We start from the raw sequence: 25701 nt of genomic DNA on the forward strand, positions 1-25701 counted from the left end.
CTCTGTGGAATCGCTCTTCCAAGGCAGACCAATAATTCATCACAGCAATTAAGTCTTTAATGGACTATGTCTTTATCTACTTGTGAAGCACAAAGTGCTCGGTGCTGTACATCACAGAAGAACACACGGTCATTACCTAAACGTCTACAGAGGAAATAACAGCAATTAGACCCAGAGGAGGCTCTTTCTGGATGGTTATTTTTAGAGAGAACGAGCCAGAAGTGACAGATCTGTTTTTAAGTTATATGGGTCAGTTAAAAGAAGGGAGCTAGGAGCGTGGTGCCTGGAAGCAGGTGCCTGGAATGCAACGGGCGCAGAGGAATGAGGTGCCAGGAATGGGCCGTGGATAGGAAACGAAAAGAAGTTATAGCAGGGCGCTGCCATGGGGCTCTGGGAATTACGGCGAGAAATCTACCAACTCAAAATTTGTGTCTCCAGCACAAAGGAATTCTGCAGTACATATAACTTTGAAAAACAGTTTAAAATTAAGTATATTGATAAGTGAATATGGCAAATACATCTGTATGTAAATAAATGACACCCCAAATAATAACGCCTGTACCTGGCCCTTTAAAAAGGATCACTTTAACAAAGCTGAAAAATGCCAAGACAAATTTGTCAGAACTAATTTAAACTGTGAACTATGAAGGATAATTAGGAACTGTTTAACAATATTTTATTAATATTTTAAAAAGCAACAATCCCATAGTAAAAATAAAAAAGTAGAGTTCGGGGTGGAAGTGAAAATAGACGTGAAAATGAACACGAAAATAAGAAAAAGCATACTGGAGGTAATTAAAGCCAGTCCACTGCTTCTTGAAGACAGTGAAATTGCAAACGATATTGCAGGCAAGGCAGACGTGTTAAATAAATATTGCTATTCCTTATTCAGTGATATAATCATACCATATGATAACTATGAAATATTTTCCATTCTACCACCAGCTACTGAAAGTAAATATGTTTAAATTAGCAGGTCTGGACAACTTTCTGACTGTTACTGCTGATTTTGCACAAGGCTTGAAGCATGGATTAAGTCCCGGTGCAATGGAAGAAAGCTAATGTGGTGCCAATGCCTAAAAAGGGTAAGGAGAACAAACCAAGTTACCACAGGACCCCAGACAGACTTTGATTTCAGACAGAATAACAGAGCAGCTAATATGAGACTCAATTAAAAGAGAAGTGGAATAATACAACCAGCGCCAAACACCACAAGTATATGAGTAATAAATCTCACCAAACTATTGTGATATCTTTTTTGACAAAATTACAAATTTGACTGATAAAAGTAACGCTTTTGATGTAGACCACTGGTACTTTGGCTTGATACAAAATGCTTTACTGGTTTTCTAACAGAAACTAGAGTAATACTGGAGAAGTAGGGCCCACATTAAATACATTAGAAATAGACTCTCTCCAAATGGAACAGAAACTGAGGAATTCCTTGCAATAGGATGTGTTACTAGTTCAAGCAGGGACAAATTCTGGGTATTTTGTTAATAGCCTGAAAGAAAACAAAAAAAAACACGTAACTGATAGGGTCTGTAAACTGTTCAAAGCTTGGGGCAGGGTCCAATAATAAAGAGAACAGACCACTGTTACAGAGCAGTAAGGACTGCTTGGTAAATAAGCAAAACCGTGCATAACAACAGGCACAAAAGTCAGGCTGCAATCCTAGGAACAAAACTGAAGGCTGGACCTACAGGATGAGGACTCTGTGTCTTAGAGAGCAGTAACTGTAGATTACCAGTTGAACAAAGCCTGGCCGTTTAAAGCAGTGGCTAAAAGATCTAATGTGACCCTTTCTTGCACTAACAAGGGAACATAGAGTAGAAAGTCCCAATTTTTCTGAAATTTAGCACAAGCACAACTGTTACTGGAATATTCTGTGGCGTTTGGAGATTCATAATTCTACAGTGATCCTGAAGCACAGGAGAAGGCTAAGAGGAAAGCCAAGAGGAAGATTAGAGGGTGGGAAAATATGCTTATAGTGACTCAAGGTGCTTAAACTGTTTACTTAACAAAAGAGACGGTAAAAGGGAACATGAGTAGCTACAATAGACCTGAAATTTGATTGACGTGCTCTTAAATCTAGGAGACAAAAGGTGTAAATGTTCCAAGGGCTGGAAATCAGATACTACAAAAATTCCCACCAATATAGACTGCCCATTTTTAGCAGTGAAGGTAAATAATTACTGAAACAACCTATCAAAGGCAGTACAAATATTTTCAAACCAACATCATATTTCTTTCTAAAAGGAATGCTGCTGTAGTCCAACTGTAGTAATGCAACTTGAGGCAGGGGCTTGTTTCGGGGGGCACTGGTTTATGTCCTGCAGGATGTCTGACTAACCAGTCCCAAGGGTCACCTATGGCCTTGAAAAACTGGGAATCAAACAGCTTGAACACAGTGGGAGGGAGCGGAAGGTGGAGAAGAGCGTCACGCGGGCCAGGTGAGGGAGAGGAAGAGGGTCTTGCCTACTACCTTTTGAACAGAGTCGAGAGAAGGAAGGAGTGAAAGAGAGAGGCCAAGAGAATACTGCCCTAATCAAGGGGGAGAGTGACCAATGCACATCACAATAGTTGTTCTGCAGCAGCAAGGATGGAGGATCTTGTCTGAGATGTCACAGAAAGAGCTGGCTGGACAGAGTGAGTTGCCTGGACAAGAAAAAGGAGAAAACAGGAAAGAACACAAGGAAGGTGCAAGTATGAGTGACAGGACAAATGGATACCTCGAGAATAATGAAGCAGGGAAGCTAAGGAGTTCTGGCTTTTCCCAGCCAAACAGCAAGGTGTGGAGGGAAGGAGGAAGGTTCCAAAAACAGAAACTAAGTGATGCTGAGAATGGGTGGGAAAGGTAAAGTGGAGAAAACACCAAAAAGAGATGGTAAAGGTGCAAACACCACTGAGGGAGGTAACACGTGTCCTCCCTCCTGGGACGCAGACAGCTCTGTCATGTATAACCTACAGGGAAAAGAATAGAGAAAACAGACCCAGAGCCACAGAGGCCAAGGAAGGACAAGGAGGAGGGAGAAACTCTGTCCAAGTACAGGCATAACAGAAGCCAGCACAGAAGACAAACATAGCACAGTGCATCTCTCCAACACTGCCACCAGGAGAGGACAAGAGACACCCATCAACGCATCCAGTTCAGGATCACACACCTGTCAGACTACCAAGCTCCACTCCCCAAACCAGCACAACCACCAGAAACTCCTCTTACTCCCTGATTCACTGCAAAGGCCATGCCTGCAAGCGAAGCCCCAGAGCCTCAGGAAAGGGCTGTCCAGCCCACACAGGGGATTGCAGAGCACCTCATGTATCCCATTCCTTCTCAGTGGCTGAACGTTCCCTAGTCATAGCCACCGCAGGGCATTTACCTGCCTGTTAACCCCTCTGACAGATTATATTTAGCTGATAGAAAGCACATGCCGTGAAGAGATTTATGGAATCACTGAAGCTTCCTAAAATCTTGGATATCTGTAGACAGGTTGAAAAAAATTAAAACGTCTGTTCAAGAAGAAGTCACACTGTGCTCCAGGGAGAGGGCATAGCTGGGACAACCAAAGACTCAACAAGCTTTCACAATGACGTGGACACATCCGCTGCATTCACTGTGCTCACTTCACAGAGCCCTTCTCATCTCCTGCCCTTCTCTCTGCAATGGTTTGATGTGGAGAGGTACCTACCAGTGAGGTGGATGAGGCCTTGCTCATCTGGGCCAAGACTCTGGCTTCTCCAAAGGCTGTAGCAAGAATCCACAGGACAGGAAAGAGCAGCGGAAGGATGGGTAGGACACCATTCACCTGAAAACAAAACTGTAATCATCAGCAAGCACAGAGACAACAAGAAGTCAGACCTCTCACATGACATCTTTTCCACCACAGTGAGAGGATGGGTAAAAAGCAATGGCAGGAAGGAAGGAGACTGCATGCACTGGAAGCACTGCAACACTGGGAGAAGCACAGGAGGGGACACACATGCCCCTAGGGGTGTGTAATGTGTAAATCACACCAACTTGCAGCTGGTTTTCCTGCTGGATTTGGCATAAACTCTTACAAGTTTAAAGGCAAAGGATACCATATATATACACACACACACATATATACATTCATGGCAAGTGAGAGAGAGCAAACAGCTCTCCTAGAGGGCAGTCTAGGAGGAATGGCCAGGGTAGAGCTGATGTCCTGCTCCACTAAGAGCTCCTGGATCCAGCATGCACAAGGGTGTGCACAGGATGCTGTCACAGGATGAAGCAAGTTGCTGAGGGAGGGAACCAGTCTCAGGGGTGCTCTGGGGAGGAGCTCTAGTGGAGCTCAAAGCTCTCCTTTACCTGTAGCTGAAGAAGAGTGTACTGCCAAGAAGCAATTCCAGGAGCTTTGAAAATGAAGCGCACAGCATTGGTGATCAGGAAGCCAGCCTGCAGTTCAAACAGAGATGACACTGTGAGCTAACTACTAGGACTTGTAGGGAAGTTCTCACTGCCTTGTAACATTCTCAGCCCTGGGAAAGTCCAGAAGATATACTTGGTCTGCTGCTGCAGTTCCTCCCTCCACTCTCACTGCTAGATGGCTCAGCACCTTTGCTTCTCTCAGCTACCCAAAGTACACACAGAGACAGCTGCATAAGTTAGGGACTGGCCACAATTTCCTGTTGATGGCTGTGAATTCTTCACTTTTATTGACAAAACATGGTTATATTCAACAACAAAGGCTTGAAATGAGACCTACCAGTACAATAGGAACAGCATATTTCAGCATCACTGACTGTACAGTGAATCTCTCATTATCCAGGGCTGTCACAGGACGTGACAAAGCCATTTCCAGGCACCACCTAGAAAATGGAAAAGAGTTTGAGATTCAGCAACCAAGACCCTTACCCTGCACTTTCCTCAGATATAAACCTCCTAGCAGACCCGACAGAACACCGCATTCACCCTATGCTATGAGGGATGACCTTCAAAAGAGATGACAAGTTCTACAATAACAGCGTTGCACTTGCCATGGTGAATTTGCAGCGCTGTTGAGCAAACTCCCCAGGCCTCCTCACCCGCTTAACAGGAAGGCTCCATCGCCCCAATGTGTACTGAAACTCCAACAGGGCATTCAGATATCCGTATCTCCAGTTGACCAAAGGGTGTTGTATCGCTGGTTACATCAGATGCATGAAATCTGTGACCTCCCTGCAGCCTTCAAATTTAGTTGGAAAGTAATGAGCTGAACCGTAATACTTAGCATATATGTGGTTTTATGTATTAGCCTAACCTACCAGTTAAGGAAGACACCTGAAGACAGGCAGTAAGAGACACATAGCTCTTATATAGAGCTATATATAACTATCTCTCTCTCTCTCTTTCTAGCAGCTGCATTCCCAGGTAATGGAGAAGATACAGCACAGCATATTTGAAAATTCCTGTCCTGGACTGGTAAGTCTCATTCTTTGCCAACACAAGGCAGCAACAAGGACACAGACAAGCTGTGCAGGCATTGTGCACTATATTTAACCCACCTGACATTATCAATTATTGGGGTCTTCAAGACACGGAAGAGACGATACAGCTGAGGGTTCTGAGGTCCCTTCTTCACCTCTCCCCTTGGGGAGGGTGGAGGTGAGAAAGGTGGAAACAGATCTCCTGGCTCCAGAACTATGTGCTCATCATCCTAGAAAAAAAGTCAGAAAGCCCAAAGGCTGCACAGTCGGGGCCTCGGTGGAATCCTGCCACAAGGGACTGGAGGTTTAGTCCAGCCGGATCCCTCCCACTGCAAGTGACACAATAAGTGTTTGTCACAGTTCCCTCTCTCAGCTCTCAAAAATTCATTAGCTAAAGTAGCTAAAATGAAATGCTTATGTTCAAGCACGTCTGGTTATTTCATGAAAATTGGTATTTGGAGTGAAAGTTACGATAAAACCCAACAAAGGTAAATTTCAAGCTTTAAACTTTCTCCAGTCTTCTTCAAGCAGCAAAATCTTTGCATAGATCTTGTAATTGATTTGTTAATTTACTTCTACCCCAGGTATTTTATATTATCTTCTTTTATATTAAATCAGTAGTAAGGATAAGGTCATAGCAGACAAAATTAATTTCTCCACATAAAAACCAGGATAAAGTAGGGGGTTTGTATGTCATATCATCCTGCCAGATAGATTCACTCCACTTATATTTAGCAGCACATTACAATTCCCCCTTGACCTGGAAGAGATGGAAATATGGTGCTTTGGTATCCCATTAGTGTCTCCTGTCCACTGGGTTTGGAAGCTCATAGAGAAGAAGCAGTCTGCCTAATGAAGCACCGTCCTTGACTGAACTGGAATTGCAAACTATTTTCAAGGTCAGAAGAGATCAAACACTCCAATAATCTGTACACTGGGAATTAGAGTATTATCAAGATAACCCTGGGAAATATACTGCTACAGGCCTTGGAAATAAGACAGGCAAGTTACCTTAATCCCTCTCAGAGAAGCAAATGACTCCTGGCCTGGCCTCAGAGCAATGACATCTCCTTCCACTAACAGGCTCACGGGCAGGTTGACCAGATGACCATCCCTGTAGGCCCAATGAAGGGACCAGGATGGGGCATAAGGCATGTGAAGGTCAGGGTACATGGAGTCTGGCCATTTCACCTCTTTGCCAAGTGTATCTGAAAGCACAAAGTGTGAGAGAATTAAGTGATAACAATTCTGGAGGGGCCAATCATACATTGATTTACATCCTGTAGTGGCTGTCGGCCCCCCAGTGCCAAGCTCAGTCCATTCCCATATCTTTTATCATCTCTCTCTTTCTCCTTGATGGCTTTTCCCCTCTCTTTCCACCCACTATTAACAACTAAACATAGTCATTTTATAACCTTAAATACATACTTGTACAATGGGAAAGCTAAAGGCTCTCCTTAAAACTGCCGCACTGAAATGAACTGCCTCCTCAGGTTCAAAAGCCCCCGTTGAGACGATGCTCACGCACAGCAATTTATTTCCTTCTGTTCTATGTTGTGGTACAACCCCACGTATTCTTCTCCCATCATCTGCTGCAAGGCAGATATTTTCGTAAGATACTGAGGATTCGAATTACTCCAAAGCACAGACATAACAGACGCCTACCTGATAACACACAGATTGGAAGCACGTGGCCACATGACAGCTCAAAATAACCATTCTACAGGACAGGCATGGGTAGGACACAATTCTCACAGCCTGTTTCTGTGTACCACAGGGGAAGGCTAGCAAGCTCAATCAGTAATGGATGTGATCAGGTTTGGAGAAAAATCCAACGGGAGGAAAACACAAATGCAAATGAGAGACAAATGAGACCTCACCATTTATCTTATCAACGATTGTCTGAAGTCTCCTCTCCACCTCTCTGCACTTCAGCCTCTCTTGACGCCCAATCATGAAGAGATCCAACAGGAGAAGGAGGAAGAGTGCCAGTGCGTTAACTATCTCAGCACCTTGGCTTTGCACAGAAAAACAGAAGAAAGCAGAAAACAGATGAGGTTTGAGTAAATGAGCAGAATACACTGCCAGCCTCCACCTGCTCAGTTGTTTAGTCCTACATCCCATGGACTTATGGCTAAAAAAGAAAAGCAGGGGAGCTATGATCACACTTCTTCTTTAGAATAATGCCAGCACAGAAGTCTGAAAGGACCAGTCTCAATTAAAAAATACCGTTACAAATATGGCCAAGGCATGCTATGGGGCACGTGACAGCACAGGAACTTCTCCTACGAGCCACTAACTTCTCCAGTTTCAAAATCCCTCTTAACTGGGATAATGCCTTAGGATTTTTCCAAGATCTAGGAACGCTGTAGAAAAAAAAAATCTCAATCTCTCTGTAGGACGCTCTATGAGTCTATTAAAAGCAGACTTAGTTGGCTGAAGTTTTGCAAAAGGGACATAATTACCAGTATGAGTATGTTAACGTCTAGATGCCTAGACAGAACGGAGAACAACACTGTTATATCAGCTACACACAGCGTCGAGACGATATAGAACTACCACCTTGCTTCAGTTAACCAGCATAGGATGTTTTGCTTACCTCCCCTGTGGCTGGCTCCCATAGCAGCACAGCAGCAACAGCACTGCCAGAAGCATCAGAGATGCACCAGGCCAGTGGAAACAGGAGCAACGGTTACCATGGTACAGAAAACTGCTCCTCCACACCTCCTACAAAAGGAGAGCAGCAGACAGCATTCGTGAAATACAGAGCCAGGTGTTTGAAAAAAGCAGAGTGAGAAAGGATGAAGACAGCAGTTGACACTCCAGGGCGAACACAGCTTTGTAAAATCCCTGAAAATGATACCTAGCATCCCAGATCAGTTATGCGAATGCTACAGCACTACTGGCTGCTCAGCGGGTGAGTCTGGGTGAACACTCTCTCCTTTAATCTTGCTTGGAAGAATGAAAAGGCTTCTGTGCCAGGCTGCCCCATTGTCACTAACCACGCGAGAAACACTTTCTAACATTTAAGTACTGTGCATTAACACTAGCACTTTGTATTCAACACGCACGGCAGACAAACATGGTAGACAAGGGGAGACTGTTGAGCTCCACAGCTCTTTCCCTCCACCTGATATGGACCCCTAGGCACACTGCCGTTAGTGGCTCTTGAAGCCCTCAGATCCTTCACAGGTGAAGCTAACCTCCTGTAGAGCTCCAGCAGCCAGGAGAGAAGTGCTGAGGGAAACATACCCTTAGGTGATTCCTTGCTTTGGTCCCAAGGACTTCAGCAGTTCTGCACCCGGACACTGCAGCAGCAGTCTGGGAGGCAAAGCGGCCAATTTTTGTTTAATCTTCAGCTTTACTTTGAGAAAGGGTGACTGAGTGTCCAACCTTGTGCTGTTTGGTGCCTCACCTTCCATGAAGTCACTTTTTTCCGTTCCTTCTGATGCCCCTCCAGCAGTGCTGACAACTGGTCTCTCAGGATCGTGAGGGCTTTCTTTGTGGTAAGGCCCAGACTTGAGGTCATCTCATCCTGAGGTGCCAGAAAAAACAAACTGTTTATTGCTTTCCTATTTTCTTTTTTCTTTTTTTTTTCCCCCCTGTTCCTTTCTATTTCCTTTTCGTATTTTCTTATAGGCTTTTTCCTGGTGGCTGACTGAGCACCCTACCATGAATGCCCTGGTCTGATTCTCTGCCTTCCTGAAATCATCTTCCCTCCTGTGAACTTGAGACTGTTGGCTGGAATTAGAGCACCTAGATAATATCAGGTAAACAAACCGGTCCTGACTGTGCCGGATAAACACTTTATCAAAACACAATACCAAGTCATTTCTGCGAAAAGCGATTCTAATCAGCAGAGGCTGGGGACAATACAAAGGGAGGCTGCTCGGGCTGAGGTTACACAGGCTTGAACTGGTATCAGCTTGTAGAGACAAAAGACACAGTTATAGCAGAATTTTAATGATACAGGATGGGTTTTTCTAACAGTAGTAACACCTAAGTAGTAGAATTTCTGCAATTCTAATAATATCTAGTATCTGCTCGTTACAAATTTTTGGTTACGAATCCTGCCTCTGTGGCTGCTTCGACACAGAAACCCCCAGATTTAAGTGCAAAGTGAGGCACCAGTTCAGGCGGGATCACGACCCCAGCATCAACTCCTCCTTTTACAAAAGAAAGCACTGGAGATTTAAGCGCTGAATTATGCAAACACACAGGGCTATGGAAGCACACAGAGCCCAGACCACTGCTCCCTCACCCTTCAGCAAAGAGGCAGCAGCCTGAAAGGAGGCAAACCGAGAGCGTGCCATCTGATGCTGGTAACGAGGACGTGGGGTAAACGCTTGCATTTCTGGGGCAGGGACACATGCACTTACCTTCCCTTCGAATCACAGAGACTGCTGCGAGGTACTGTGGGTACCAGATCACTGAAGGTGAATCAGCGAGGGAAAGCAGGCAGGTGGCCATGAGAGGGCTACAGCACGTATCATGGTACTGGTCAACAAGAGTTCTCATTTGCATTTCATGTTTTAACACAAACACCCTGGGGGTGTGCAGCCCATAGGATATCCTGCACATTACAAATGCTCAGGTGTATCTTACTGTTTACAAAGTACAGAACTACTGAACACAAAGCAGGCAGGAAGCTTCCCCCTCCGGTCCCCAGCAGTGTGACACACAGCCCAGCACTACAGCTCAGGCAGGAGCTGCAGCTCTTCCTGCTATTGCAGTCACAAGCTCGTCCCAGCCCTGCCAAATCCACCGTGGTCGCGAACTGCAGCAGCTCTGCTCTTTGGGAGCTGCGTGCACGCACCCGGCTCTGCAATTGCAGCTCAGTTATGATCTGCACTTTTCTTCCTGTTCCTTAACTGAGTGGTTTTGTGATGAATATTTACTGGAAACTAACCTCGGACTTCAGACTCACTTGCACTGATGGTCCAATCCAAATCTGTAACGTAAGCATCAGGGAACAGCCGATAGATGCTCTTTAAACTACCATCTACCACACACACACACACACCTATCAGGGACAATTGGAAACAGCAAATTCTGGCCAGGCAGAGCCTAGCAATGCTGCTTAACTGCACTTTTACAGAACTAAAAATAATCCTGCTGTAGTTTTCATTCTGTGTCAGTTTTAGGAATAGAGGAAGCAGTTCTGTGTTGTTCTTGGAAGCAGCCCAGGTAACATCAGCACAGGACTAAACATAGGAGTCTCTCAAAGACTCCCAGAGGAGAAGATGGCAGGCAGTGTGGCTGGCAACAGACATGCTCCTGCACCACAAGCGTGCTGCAAACAGGAGTGCCTGCGAGCAACACGGAGCAAGTGACACAGTAAGCTTTCTCTCTTTGCTGAGTGCTGGCTGCTCAGGGCGTAGCAAAGCACCCACAAAAACCCTCTCCAGGACGGGGAATGCAGACAGATAAATAAAAGACACAAAATGAAAGGCAGCAATAATAAGAGAGACTTTGAAAAGCAAAGTCTGCTTAGGCACCGACCTGGTTCCAATGGATACATCAAGACCACCAGAAGATATGAGAGAAAAGCTGCACTTAATGCCAACATCTGCGAACACACACTGCCTGGAAAGAGAAAAGTGCCACATCACAGCAGGCAGCGAGCAGAAAAAGGCAGCAAAGCCAGAGGTAATAAAAAAGGTTCCTGAAATACTTGCACACCTGCTCCAGTCTTTACCCAGGAGTTACTGTTTTGCTGTAGTATCGGTCAAGGTAAGGGCAGCCACAAAGGAAGGTGGCTTCAGCAGGTGAGAAAGAACAAGTGCAGAGTGCGGCAGGGCTGGGGAGGAAGAACAGCAGGAAGGGCAGGCGTTGTTAAACACTCATCCTGACACGTAAAATGTGGAGTATTCAGCAAAGCAGGCAGAGCCAGCCTGGTAAACAAAACTGCAATAATGTGAGTGAAAGGCTGCCCGCGGTGCCTGAGATAACCTACTGCCAAGTGAGCATCAAGGGAAAGCGCTCGGAACCAAGGAATGAAAGGGACAGATGAGAAGAGCCACCCTCGGCTCCTGGCAAGGGGCAGCTGTAGGTTTTCGCAACAAGAGCTGCCCTGCTAAGTCATCAACTGCTAATGAGGCATTTTTCAAATGCCCTAAAGTAAGCCTTTCTATATGGCAAACCTAGGTGCTCTTAAGCTGTCCCAGAGGGATCGTTCCAGCCTTTCATCAGCTGCAAGTGCTCTTCCTGCCACAAAACAGGAGGTGAGCACCCCAGGGTGAAGAAGGCATTCACCAGCGGTGTCAGTTCATTAATAACAACCTCAACATTCACATCTTTGCTTTGGAAAGTTGCATTCAAAGAGTAATCTGCTAATTTTCAGGTCAAAACAAAAACAGCACGACACCTTCCCACACAGCTGCCTTAGCGTAGGGCTCCCTCTGAAGAACAAAAAGGAAACAGACAGTAAATTCCAGGTTACAGCGAAAGCAAACCCCTGATGGGTATCAGGAGACATTTTAAAAGGTTATCTTTCCTTTTGCCCATGCCTAAAGGGAAAATGTCCCGAGGAGAAAATGAGCAGTTGCTTCCTCCTTTGCCCCGAGAGGCTGGAGAGCGCACGAGCCTCTAAGTGCACTTACGGCTCCTCTGGAGCTGACCCCTGCCCCGGCTATCACAGCCTCAGTCCGAGAGGCGTGACTGAAGCCAGGTAAACACAGGATGATTGCAACCTTCTGCCTTGCGGATGATAATGCATCTCTCTCAGGGTTGTAATCTGCAGGATGGCTGTTAAGGAAAAAGCACACAGTGCAGGAGATCTTTTTTTTTGTACATGTGATTTCATTTTCTAGTGGAATGAACGCACTGAGGTGTGGCCTGGCCAGGAAGGTGAAAAGGTGTGTGAACAGGCTCCTCTTTTCTCCACTTTCAATAAAAATCCTAAATGTTAAATTACTGCTTAGCTGGCCTGCAAATGGCAGGGAAAGGGAACTTGCGCTAGATCTAGCAAGTGTCCCGGTGTAGGAGCTGGTTTGGCTCTTCAGGAAGGAGACACAAAGCAGCTCAGAGCTAAGAGCTGGCGAGCCACGGAAACAGTAGAGTTTTCTTTGCCTTTCTGGCTCACAGAAAAAAGGTTGCCTTTACCTTCCTCATGGGCTGCAGTAGCATTTTCAGGTTGACAGGTAGGAAAAGAGTGGTTATCGTCTCGTTTTCCCTCCCACAATGAGAAGCTGCTCCTGAGCATCAGCACCTAGTCATGTCTGCTTCCCGCAGCACACCTTCATCCTTACACAAAACCAGCACTGGTTCTTGTTCTGTCCTCCTGAAGTTCCCATCCTGTTCTTTAACACATAGAATGTAGTCTTAGAATATCTTAATCCGGACTATCTTAAAAGTTTATCAGCTATTCTCACACTCTCTGCTATCCGATGAAAGATAGGGTACTTGCTCCTTCCTCCACGAGGAACAAATAAGCACAGCTCAGGATGTATACATGTAAGAAACGGACACAAAATATCAGTATAGTCAAGTCCTGGTATATTTTCATACAGCCATTACACATCCACAGTAGCTTATTTATTTATTGTACCAGTATATGTTGATATAATAAGTGGTGTTGTATCACATGTGCCAAATATTTTTTTAAGTAATACTGGAGCCCAAATATAGTCTTTGTTTTACAGAATTCACCCTTCCAGCTGCTTCTGCAGACATGTAAGTTGAGTCAACCGAGCAAAGTGGGTTGAATCATCCTCCATCCTCTGTGGATTCAGTCTCTTGCAGAAAAAGGGCTTCTCACCAAGACTGCTGTACACTTGAATGTAAGTGCCTTTACAAAGATCGTATAAACAAATAAGGGAATAGAAAACAGAAGATTTGCTAGAAGCTTCAGTTTTCGTAGACTGCAGTTCCACCCCTCTGATTCAGAGTGGTATGGAAAACCCCTAAGAGGCAGCTGTCAAATTGTTTCCCTCTTTCCAGGCTGCACAGGCTAGGCCCCTTTTTTGACACTTCTACTCAATTGCTTTTTAGATTTAAACAGTTGGAGGCGGGAAACTGGGCAGCAGAATGTTCTTCCTTTTTCTGAGAGCTATTTTGCATTCCTTAGCAGAAACAAGAAGGCAGTTTTTAACTTAACAATGACATTTTGCAGGCTATTAATCTACTTCAGGGATTATACCTCCTGAAATGTAAGCATTATTCACAGTTTCAAAAACACATGAGAAGGAATAACTCCACCATATATATCTACATTTAGTACTGTAAGTCAGATTCTTGCTTAGGCTAAGGGACAGTATGACCCATAGTGGTGTTTTTTGGGTCTCATCCGAGAGGGCGACACACATCATACACAAAACAGCATGCAGTTTCTTGGGACAACATTTCTTACAGCAGGCTGGAGCTAGAGAGGCATTTATTCTTGACTGATTCTAAAGCAAATCATACTTCAGTATGCTACAGCTCTGTCCAGCTGCAGCTGCTGAGTTAGTGCTCAGGCTGCCTGAAATGGCATACCCATGCTACAGGATGATACAGATGCAGCCAGCAAAGCCAATGTACAGGCTACTCTGGGTAAAAGTTTCCCTTTACTACCTACATCTTTGGCCCCGATTTTGCTTTTTGTCTTTCTTAGCACTCACCTAGTTACTTTTTCAAGACGTCTGATCCCTGACTCCTAGCAAGAGTCCTCCTCTAGTGACTCAGGCTACACGGAGCCTCCACCCCGACACACTCCTACTCCATAGGATGATCTTTTGATTAAGACTCCAAACTAACGGTCAGGATAGCTGGATACTGTTCTTCCTTCTGCCACAGATTTTTGCATGGCAGTGTGAAAATCGGACGCTCCTCTGCGCCTTAGCTTCTCATCTCTGTAATGGGACTGCCAACTCCCTACCAGCTGTAGGCGTTGTGAGGATTATAATATTCACCAACCCACCTGAACACTACTGGAAGGTACAGAAAAAAGAAATACATGTTGATACCTCCATGATTCAGGCAGCTCCATCAAGCAGATCATGGCTCTGTGGGGAGCACTGCCTTTAAAAGCGGACGTGCCGGGAAAGGTACCAGAAGGCACAAGGACACAGCTATTAAATTTGGTTTAAATGCCACCTGACATGAGCTTGGCAGCCACAGCTTAGCTGTTGGTGGTCTCAAATCAAATGAAACAAGCAAAGTCTTCAGCACAGCAGTGCCCAAATTAATGGACAGACCAATAGTCAACAACTGTCTCCTTCCTCCATCTGCAGCAACAGTATGAAAGGCAGCCCAGACCTCCCCCTGTCCCTGGACAAAAGAGCCCCCACAGTTTGGTGACTGGGTGCCTGTGGGGGCTCCAGTGTGGATGCTGGCTTTGAGGCTCCCCACAGCTCATCGCTAACAGGGCCTGCAGACTTACACTGCAACGAGACACGGCTGCAGGAACACTGATCTCTCAGAGACCAGGCCAAAGCAACGCTGATCAGCCGTCTGAATCACCACTGCGTTTTGGTGCGAACACAGTCCATTTTAATCCAGACAATGACATTCACATTTTATGCTCTCCGGAAAGCACAAGAGTAGGATGCCAGCAGGCACGATCAACGTTTCCACATGGGTAATGCTTTGCTTCTCCCTCAGCTAGTAGCAGCTCAACAGCAGAGAGAGGCGACTGCTCCCCAGGTAACAGCCCAGTTTTGAACTGTAAGTTCCCCGGTCTGTCGCTTCGGTCCTGTTCGCAGCAGCAAATCCCCAACCGCAGTTACCCGCCCCACCAAGCTGCTGGCAGGATGAGGCAGTGTTTATGCAGTGCTTTGAAGCTTACCTGGACTATGCAATTATCGAGCTTTAATTACTGTAATTTACTTAGTTACAGTATTCTTCCAAGTTCAGAGAGCAGTTAGGGGTCCATATTTATTCTGGCTTCAACACACAGCATACTGCTTTATGCCTACGCAGAGCTTACTCCAGGGGATTCTAATCCCCTCCCAGAGGCCGGCAATGCTCAGAAATCCACAGAACTTCAGCACATCTTTCATTTCCCCCATTAGTTTCCTTCCCATCCCCACTGCTTTAACTGAAGATTTTGGGGACTAAAACTATGATACAGCCTAGCAGGTGCACCGCAAGACATTTCAAAGGGATAAGGAGGTTCAACAGCTATAGATCAAAGCACATGGAAGAAAAAGACAAATGTAAGTCACGAGGCAGAGGGGCAGCAAAGCAGGAGTCAGTAGCTAAAATCATGTTTGGACCCTCCTGTTGGTTCTAGGGTTAAATCTGCAGTTTAAAACAGAGCTTCTTTCCCCATCACCTCCAACACCAAGCCATTCCCTAACTAAAATCATCGTTCACTGCTTCAAGTCCTGCCATAACCTCTTTCCCCCAAACCTCAAAGCACCTCATGCACCATCACATCAGGCAGGATGCAGGCTGGGGAGGGAGAGAGGGAAAGCCATTTTGAATTTAAATGTTAAGGGAGAGAAACTTACTTTGCGGCATTTGCCTTGGTGGGGGATCCAGAGATCGCCCTGCTTGAAGAGCATCTGGGCTAAATTCCTATGCCACTTCCCCAGCAACTTGCACTGCTGCTGCCCTCCAAAAATGAGAGAGCAAAGAGGGAGAGAGAGCAAGACTGTGCAGAGCCCAGCGCCGCAGAGAATGAGACAGAAGCAGCAGAGTGAAGCACCAGTCTGCTGATTAATTCAGCCTGTTTCCAGTCACGCTGCAGATCCAGCAAGGAGGCGGTGGATGGGGGTGGGGGATGAGGGATAGAAAGGGGGGGGGGAAAAGGCAGAGGGAGAGGAAAGTTTGCCCAGGATAGCACCAGATGTCTGTAAGAATAGTCCATTCATCAGACGGGGCCGACACAGCCAGAATCTCTGGGTTCCCTGCCTGTAGAGATGCATATGCATGCACAGTAAGGGTTGATGCTGACAGACAGGGGTCTGTGGAAAAGCAGATGGCAAATTAGACAGGACAAAGTGCTATAAAATATACTATAGGGGAAGGAACACCTGATCAGGCAAGGAAAAGACTAGATTGAGACAGAGAGACCCAGGAGTACTAACTCCCCTACATAAATCTAGGAAAGTCTTCCAGATGTCTCCACAGCTTTGGCTTCAAGCTCAATTTAAAAATATAAGCATTTTCTATTTAAACAAGTTGAGATGGTTACAGGTCCAGTCTGAATTGTTCCCTCCCTCTTCTCTCGTTGATAGAGAAAGCAGCAAAAGCCCCTCTCAGCATCCAGTATTCATACATCCTGAGCCCCACAATCTAAACCAAAAGGTGCACGTAAATTCTTCATAGCCATGAGCGATGCCTGGGGCTCCCCGTTACTGACACCCGGGCAGTGGCACAGAGGAGGCAAAGGTTGGGTATAGGCAGGGATGGGCTGGGTAGAGCAAGGTCATGGGATAGAAAGGCCCCTGGCATCTCTCTCATTCTCATATTTTACAGGAATGCTTCCTTCTCATTGTTGGAGGGAAGCACCTTTATATGTGGGTTTTTATATAGCTCCTACTTCAGTGCTGTCCTAATTCTGTCTGGGGCTTCCCAGTTCTGCAGAGCAATCACTAAACCAATTACTTTCATTCCACATAGAAAGTGGTAAAGAACTGGCCCAGCCAAGAACCACATCAATAGCTTGCCAAGGATTACAGCCGGGATATCGAATGGAACAGACAGGCACTGGAAAGGCTTCCAGCCTCAGCATATCATGTAGCTCTGAAGACCATGTACAGGTGTCAGGCTTTGCCAACCGTCCCTGGCCGAGCTCTTCACTTCCTTTCCTTCCCCGAGACCCAGATGCCTAAATAGGCACAGCCCATACTCTGTGTTTAAAGCCAGAAGTGCAGAGGTTAAGAGGTCTCTGTATTTACAGTAAACCTAATGCAGGCTAGAGCTAAGAAACTCCTGAAAGAACTAGATATCACCTCTGTGTCGGCACTGAGTTACTTATCAGTATGTAATCTCACAAAGCTCTTAAAGCCAAAGTGGAGGGGAAGCAGACACTGCATTTAATGTCACTTCAGGAGAAAGCAGGGGAGAAAGAGGCAAGACATCCTTCATCCTTCTGTAGGGCGTTTTGTTACCTAGATAACAATTTTAAACCACAGAGAGGAACAAAATGTCCTAATGGCACAATTTTTCCTTCCTTCCTCTCTTCCTGCTAAGAAACTACTCACCTACTCACTTCAACGCAAAGAAAAAAGTAAGGAGAAAAAAGAAAGGATCAACAACGACAACAATATTGGCTTAGGATGGGCAAACCCTCCTCCTCCAACACACATGTATCAGCTCCTTCGTATCTCAGTGCTTGCTGAGCCATTTCCCATGGCTCTGCACCTTCGGGAGACTTGAATGAATGTGAATAAAACAACTTGGTGATGACAGTGCAATACCAGGAATAACCCTTGTGCTGCATGCAGTTAAGAGGTCCCAACACAACTTTCTTCCAGCTTTGAAAGTCCAACTTTGGTGGTGAACACAAATGGAAATGGATCAAATTGCCCCTTCTTGTTTACCCCAGTGTTGAGAGACCTTGCTCTAGTGATTTGTGTAGGGCAGTAATTTGTAGTATGTGGCTTCCTTCTGATATCAGCCGGTATCATAAATTGCACCTGGACATGCATTTGTGCATTAAATAACAGAATGAAAGAGCAGAAGCTGTAAACTTGAGATCTAAAGATAAAGCTGTGGGTTGAAATAAAAGGCTGAGTACAAAGGCAGGGACTGAGACACGTACAAAAACTGCAGCATAGATAAGAGACGCCCGCTGAAAAAGGATCAGTTTGTGAAAAAGCCCTTGGAAGAACAGCTGAGGTTTTCGAGAACAGCAGGGAATAAAACCAGAGATACAGTTACTGGCAAGATGAGAAGAGGCAAAGGACTTGGGCTGCTTTTCAGTCCACAGGCAGGACTGCAGCTCTGGTTTGGCATCCTGGAGCAAGATAGCTCAGGACCAGGAGTGCTGTAGCTGGAGCGATGTGGAGTACAGCACAGGCTCCCTGAACACATTTCCGGGCTCTGGCCAGGAGGCACGGTGCTGTATCCAGGCTGCAGTGATTACACCAGGATAATACAGCTCAGTTGTTATTGGTAACTGTGGTATGGATGATGTCAATAATTTGAATAGGTGGTGTTGCTGCAAATACAGCCTATGTCTAAAGTAACTCAGGAGTCTTAACACTGTCCTGCTGCGATCAGTGCTGCTGTCTGTGTTGGTGTGTCCTGAGTGGGTCTTGGAGCAGAGATCCTGGCACCTTTCACAGTATTAAATTCACTTCAGAAATACACAGAAAATTAAAAAGTCAGGAGAAGAGGGGAAAGAACAAGGTATCAGCACATTTAATTTAAGAAGGTTTTGGCACTGCTTCTAAAATACTCTGCCTTTCTCTGCAGTGCCTGGCTTCTGGCAAAAACTGGAAGGCGGACTGCATTACACCTGACAAATTCTGATCCTCAGCCATTTCTGACAACGGAACTGTATTAGCTGACTGGAGCCAGCGGAGCTGAGCGACAGACGTCTGTGCTGCAGCAGTGCTCTGAGCATGTCTCCTGTTCCAGGAGTGCTAACTCTTCAACACACTTGTGTAGTACAGCAAAGAGATTGCTTTCACCTAGATTTGGGCCTGATGTTTTTGCTTGGGTTCATTTTATTTTTAGTATTTTAAAATAAACGTAGCACATCAAATTTACTACTGAGGTTACAGAGCAGGTTAATTTGTTCCCTTATCAGCATTTATCTGTCCAAGTCCTTCACTTTGCAATTCCACCTTAAAGGGGATGAAGCAAGGGTCTCAGTATTGGAAAAAAAATAGAAGCAAACTCCTTAACACCAAATAATATACTGCTAACAAGAATAAAACCATGGTCTTTCTTCAGAATCTGAGCAAAGTTAGTTGTAAAATGCAGCTGTATGTATCAATGATTTTTTTAATTCCTATTGAAAAGCAGGTGATGATCGCTTGCCTTCACTTTTAATCCCCATTCAGAAACAAGGGAGGAAAAACTTCAGTAAATCAGAAGAGACTAGGACTTCAGAACACCATGATTCCCCCCATAACCTCCCTGTGCAGGACAATTCAGGAGAGCTAACTTTGGCCTCTTCAAAGACCTGACTGGAGGAATCCCACGGGCTAAGGCTCTACAAGGCAGGGGGGTCCCAGAGAGCTGGTCAATATTCCAGTACCACTTCCTCCAAGCTCAGAATTGGTCCCTCCCTGTGAGGAAGAAGTCAAGCAAAGGAGCCAGGAGACCTGGGTGGATGAGCGAAGAGCTTCTAGAAAAACTCAAATGGAAGAAGGAGGTTCACAGTATGTGGAGAAAGAGACTGGCCACTTGGGAGGAATATAGGAACGTTGTCAGGGTATGCAGAGATGCAACGAGGAAGGCCAAGGCCCACTTGGAACTAAATCTGGCAAGGGATGTCAAGGGTAACAAGAAGGGCTTCTTCAGATACATCAGTAGTAAAAGACTGGGGAAACTGGGCCTGCGGCTGAACGAGGTGGGTGCCCTGGTAACACAGGACGCAGAGAAGGCAGAGTGACTGAATGTCTTTACTAAGGCTGGCCCTCAGGCGTCCCAGCCCACCAGGTGAGAGAGAAAATCTGGAGAAGGGAAGACTTCCCCTTGCTTGAGGAGGACTGGGCTAGAGACCATTTGATACGCTCTTCCTGCATTGTACAATGAAGAATGCCACATGAGAGAGATGAACCAAAGATAGTGACCTAGAGTGAAAATGTCCCCGCTCTACTCTGCCACGGCTGCAGCAACGCCTGTGTTGGCGCTCTCAGATCCTACGCAGAACACTTCCCTGCGTCATCTCTTAAAATGATCAATACCAGATTAGCCCATGATGTCATTAACAAGAGAATAAATAGGTAATTATCCTCACTGGAATGTTACTTCCATAGTAATACAGCAATTTGATATAAAACAACATAGTTCAAACACGTCCTCTGAACATACCAGCGGAGAGAGGTTCAGGCATGAGTAAACCCAGACCTGCCTGGGCTAGCACACTACAGAACAAAAAACCTAGCAAATAAGAAGTCCAGCTGGCAAGTGCAAGAGCTGATGTGAAAAACTGAGTACCTTCTAGGCCACTTACACTGCTGTAGTAATCTTTCAGAGCAGGTCTGAGCCTAGGTGATTAACGGGTACTTTGGACTAATGAACAAAACCACTTCCTGATGCTGGAAGCACTGTAAACAAAACAGCAAGAAAGGGACGAAGGCAGAACAACAGAGACAGCAAACACCATCTGGCAGACAAAGCTTACAGTGTGGCGGAGAGAGGGACACCAAAAAGCAAAGCCAAGAATGGTCTCTTACCAGAGTCAGCTGAGAACTTGGCATGTATAATGTTCTCCACTGGTCTTAAACTACCTGTCCCATTTCTGATTGGGATCCAGAATTAGGATCGGGACACTTTTTTGAGTGAGAAGTACATTTAATACTCAGGTATTCTTGACAACGGTACTTGTACTCTGCTGAAACATGGCTAAAATGTAAGTGACCAGCAGACTACTCACGGAAGTAATCGAAATCATTTTACATTTGGGAAGCAGTAACATGTGCCAAGCTTACAGCCTCCTGTCAGCCACAGCAGATATGTGTTTTTAGCTTCTATAGCAGCTATTCCCAAAGATATCTCTCTCTTCTTTTTCCTTTGAAGCTCAAAGCATGGCAAGATAGCAAGAGACAGATTGCCCCTCCATACAATATCTAGACTTATCTGGCACCTACTAAACCAGATCTAGAACTGCTATCCTGCAGCACTCCCTAGAAAGACACGCACTTGCCCACGAAATACATACACTTATAATCAGTAAAACTGGACTCAGATGATTTCATCACCTTAGTTTATTTTAAAAAATCTTCTCAGTGAATTCAGTCTCACAAATAAGACCAAGCTAAGTGTCCAGGGGGCTGAAGCCCTACCTTCAAGCTGAAGAAAGACAAAGCTTGTCTGACACTTACGTTGTTCCACCATGGTGCCTCAGTCCCAGCCTACAAAGGACTTACCTACTGGTACGAGCAAGTACATCCCTAGGAATGTGAAGGTGACAGAACTCTCAACTTTGATAATAACCATGGATTATACCATCACTTAATAAGGCCAAATGGTGAGTCTTTGGAGATGCAAAATAATGAAGGGCAATTAAAAGGATTCAACATGTAAGTTGGGCATGACCCTTACCACGAAACCTACCTGACACTTCTCCTTGAGGTCCATTGCTACGCGGTTCTGTACGCATGTCCAGCAAAAGGGGATCGCTCCTCAGGGGAGAATGTCTCCTAGCTAGAGATGAGCTTGGCTACACTTATCACATCACCATCTGTGGAAACAGAAGGGGAAGCAGTCAATCTCCCCACATCACTCCCTTTAGGACAAGAAAGTGATGGAATTCACAAAATTGAAATGACAGGATCTTGAAAAGAAGAACTGGGGAGCTGAAAGTGCTTCTAATAGTACAGCAGCCATCCCCTTACTCATAACTAATCCCATTAGCTTAAGTCCCCCCCAAAACTGGCAGCAGGAGATGAATTAAGTTCCCTGCAGCTCAGAGTAGGAGTATTATTGCAGCCCTGACACGCTTTTGGGCAAGCCTCCAAAAAAAGCTGACAAGGCGTTGGATTCCACCAGGTGTTGGAGCATGCTGTCACCCATGGCTATTTGTCTTGCTATTCTTATCTACCAGGAGCTTTGTCCAGCTAATCTCTAATGGAGCTTGCAGTAATGATTCTTCCATTTGCTGAACAACACATACAATCTTTGACAAGGGCTGCGCATGTGTCTGACCACCATTAAGTAGGCCAGAAGTCATAAAAACAATTCCAGATTACCAGGGAAGTAGGTCTTGCTTTTTTTTCCCTTTTTTAGCACAACTGGGACTCTAACAGAACTAAGGTAGGAAGCAGCTCTGGAACTCATATCCTTCTTCTAGCCTGTCTCCTCCTTGATCTCCCACGGCACAAGTTTGTTCTCCTTCCACATATGCAAAATGTCTTTTCTAGACAAAACAAAGGATCTGTGTACATTGCTTCAGAGGATTCTCTTACATATAAACACAACAAGATATTATAAGATTGTGCTATGATTCGTCTTGGGAAAGTCTTTTTTGCTGGTTAGTAACTCCTGGTTCTATTTTTCAATATCCCACACAAACTCAGGGCTTGGACATCTTGTAAATCCAAACAAAAAAGGAAGCAGCTGGATGTGCAAATCAATCCGGACCACCCACACATTTCCTAATTACAACAGGACTGGCTTTTGCCAGCTGGGATTTACTAAACTGGCCTATACCATACTGCCTTCTTCAGAGAAGAAGGGTTCTGGAGATCCCACCCCTGTGGCAGTCACCTACAGCACTACTCTCCACGATGCTACATCATTTCAAGAAAAACAAAAGGCATCCAAAGCTTACTAAGAAAGCCACCACACCGAAGAGTTAGACGTCAGTATTTCTTCTCATACAAGGCAAGTCCTGCACCCGCATTCCGGGAAGCGGTGAGCGTTCAGTATTCAGCTGCTGGTTATCAAAGAACCGCTTCCAGTACAGCAACCAGCACCTGCAAGAGGCATTTCTTTGGCTGCCGGCTGGCTGGCATGAGCCGCAAGTCTGGACTCTGCCCTACTTTTCTGTTCTATGACCCTTGTCAGTGTGCACACACCAAGGGAACGCAGCTATTTTCAGGCACTTTGTATTCCTGCCAGGCCAATTAGCAATTGCAAAGAGAGGATCAGACAAAGTTACTGGAGCGAAGCTGACAAAGAGGGCTGGGAGTGGGAAGGAGGAAAATGTACTTTTGTGTGCTTGCAGACAGCAGCTTAGAGCCTCGGTATCTTGCCTTTAACTTGAGAGTGACTTCAATACAAGGGAAGGCAAGAGGAGATGATTTTAAGGAGAAAATGGTCACTAACAATAAAAAGGCTAAGAAATAAATCCATGATTATTCTTTTTACTCCCCTCCGACAGAAGATTTATTGGTAAACCTACTGAAGGATTTACACACCGTGCTCTCACTCGTTCAAACAGAAGTTAAGCACCTGAATTTCTCTCTCAATCTGGACTTCAAAAGCATAATTACCCATGACACAACTGGGTAACTGGGAAGCCAGAGTCACAAAAGCAGAACAAGGCAAAACAACCTGGACTGTTTGCGCTAATCCCATGGAGCCCGTGTGGTTAGCAGCAGTGGGTGGCTCTGGCTGGAGGGCAGGGGGCCGTGCCGGGAGGCAGCCGGGCAGGAGGCAGGATTTGCTGCACTGCCTTGTGAGTGACACGCTGTTTTCGGCAGCAAACTGAAATGTGATCCTGAACGCAAAACACACCATTCCTTAAAGCTCAAGGCACGTCATGCGCGTGCTTAGGAACACCGCCCTGAAGTCCTTCAGAGCTAGGAAGCAGGATACCCAACGAGGGTGTTAAAAAGATGAAATATTAGTTGGAAAGAGTGAATACTCCCTATCCAGGGAAATTCAAAAGCTGTTATCATGAAGAGTATAACAAGAGCTTGCAGAAGTAATCAGTGAGACATGCAGCGCTGCTTCGTCATCATACATGCTCAGGGCTTCTCCAAAATTTGAAAAACTGACCTGAAACGTAGAAGCAGTTCAGTTTCTCTCACATCCCCAATTGAAGGTACCAACAATGGTCAGAGTGTAGACAGGGCACACAGAGAATGCAAGAAGCCAAGCCTTTCCCAGACAATCTGGGTATACAATACAAGCAGAATGCTTCATTTTTCAAAGTAGAACTACACTTTGAAATGGGTTTTCACTCAGAAACAAGAATTCCAAACACAGTTAATTCTAGACAGGTTGGGATATCCTAGCATTAGGGCAACTGAAGCAAAAAGCAAAGACAGGCTACCACGAGAAACTCTCTTTCCTCCATTTCTGCACCAGGATTGGCACTGGAGCCATACAAAATGCGCTTTGCATGCTTTCTTTCAAATGCATAATTTATCAAAATAAAAGGTCTGCAAAAATACTGCAAGAATTATGTCGTACCAACTGAAAACCTCATATGCATTAGAGGGGTCTTGCAAACAGTCAAAGAACAGCTTTGCACAATGAGGAGCTGAAGCAGTTCATTAATTCTGTAGGCAATGTGTGGATCTGCAGAGATACGCATTCATCCACTCCATCCCCAACAAGGTCCATTTGTGTTCCCCTCCCAGTCTCTTCTCTTTCAGTGACTCCTGTAATTCCCACCACCGGACGTGTGTCTCTCCATCACCCCTACCCAACATCAGGGACTCACCGCACTCTGAGCCCATCCTAGGAGTGTATTTCCTCTACATCAGAGTATCTGCCTTCGTCCATCCTCCCTGTTCTTATCTCCCTTCTGTCTGCCCGGGCAATTAGTCACTCATGCTGTCGACATGTTAAGCTCTGCCAGAGAGCAGGACAGAAATGAAGTGGGACTGCTTTGCTGGAACATGTTAGTGGGTGTCACGTATTCAGCCGCAGACGATCAGAGATGCCTGAAGCTGTGGTTGCTCTAATCAGACACCAGAGACTCCAAGCGCAGCCAGTTTCCCAGCACACTCCATCCTCCTCAGGATTCTCATGCCTAGAGCAGTCCATGAAACTTGGAAAAGGCTGGATGTGGCTTTCCAGTGTCATCATGCTGCACGCAGCCTACTTCCAAATCATTAGGCAGAGTGAAACCCGACACGGGCCACCAAATAACTCAATCCAATGCGCATACCACTAACAGCAAGACAACATTGTGGAAATACTGTATGCCGAACTTGGCGAACAGTTAGCCCATAGCTAAGTGGAAAGGTCTGCAAGGCACGTTAGAACGTCTTTATTTTATAAGAATGAATGAGTTCAGTGCTTAGTGTGTATCTGACACCCAGACCTTTTCAAATCTGAAAAACACATTCCCATCACTCCAAACTCATTTCTGTTTGGGAGTGCCCTGAGCGAAGAGTAAGTCTTGTAGCTTAATCTGAGTATCAACAAGTGTTTGAAACACCCTTCTGAGCAGCAGCAGCAGAGCTTTACAAGGATCCATTCAAACTTCTGTTTACCGAATCATCTTTCAATAACACTGTCTTACGCAGTCAGTGTGTTTATATAGGTAATGACCACTGTGTTTTCAGATCCTCCTTTGAAATCTAATCATTTCAAAGCACGCCAACTTACCAAACCTCACAGCATCAGCATGAGGTATCCGTGTTAAAATTTAATAAGAAACAATGCAGTATGATACATTACGTACAGAACCCAGGAAACAACTCGAAAAACAGAAAGATCAGATAACCAAAGAACCTGTAGACACCTGGAAAGAAAAATGTGTTTCTA

General features: G+C 45.4%; 1 protein-coding gene across 7 annotated transcripts in view; it reads right to left on the reverse strand.

Moving 5' to 3' along the window:
• Positions 1-25701, reverse strand: part of TMEM94 (transmembrane protein 94) — a 53238-nt gene that overhangs the window by 23224 nt on the left and 4313 nt on the right. For 3 of the 7 annotated variants that reach the window (XM_075111097.1, XM_075111095.1, XM_075111092.1), the window contains exons 2-10: positions 21592-21718; positions 8846-8965; positions 8030-8157; positions 7311-7447; positions 6442-6638; positions 5509-5660; positions 4731-4833; positions 4334-4420; positions 3690-3806 (exon numbers count right to left, since the gene is read on the reverse strand). In XM_075111097.1, coding sequence (XP_074967198.1) covers positions 3690-3806; positions 4334-4420; positions 4731-4833; positions 5509-5660; positions 6442-6638; positions 7311-7447; positions 8030-8157; positions 8846-8965; positions 21592-21615 — 1065 coding nt within the window. In that variant the 5' untranslated portion in view covers positions 21616-21718. Of the gene's footprint in view, positions 1-3689; positions 3807-4333; positions 4421-4730; positions 4834-5508; positions 5661-6441; positions 6639-6858; positions 6971-7310; positions 7448-8029; positions 8158-8845; positions 8966-21591; positions 21719-22807; positions 23024-25701 lie in introns of those variants that run through there. The other 4 variants (XM_075111093.1, XM_075111094.1, XM_075111096.1 and 1 more) reach the window with 4 other exon arrangements.

This window comes from Phalacrocorax aristotelis, chromosome 16 (genome assembly GCF_949628215.1).
Source record: "Phalacrocorax aristotelis chromosome 16, bGulAri2.1, whole genome shotgun sequence".
In the NCBI taxonomy this organism is placed as follows: domain Eukaryota; kingdom Metazoa; phylum Chordata; class Aves; order Suliformes; family Phalacrocoracidae; genus Phalacrocorax; species Phalacrocorax aristotelis.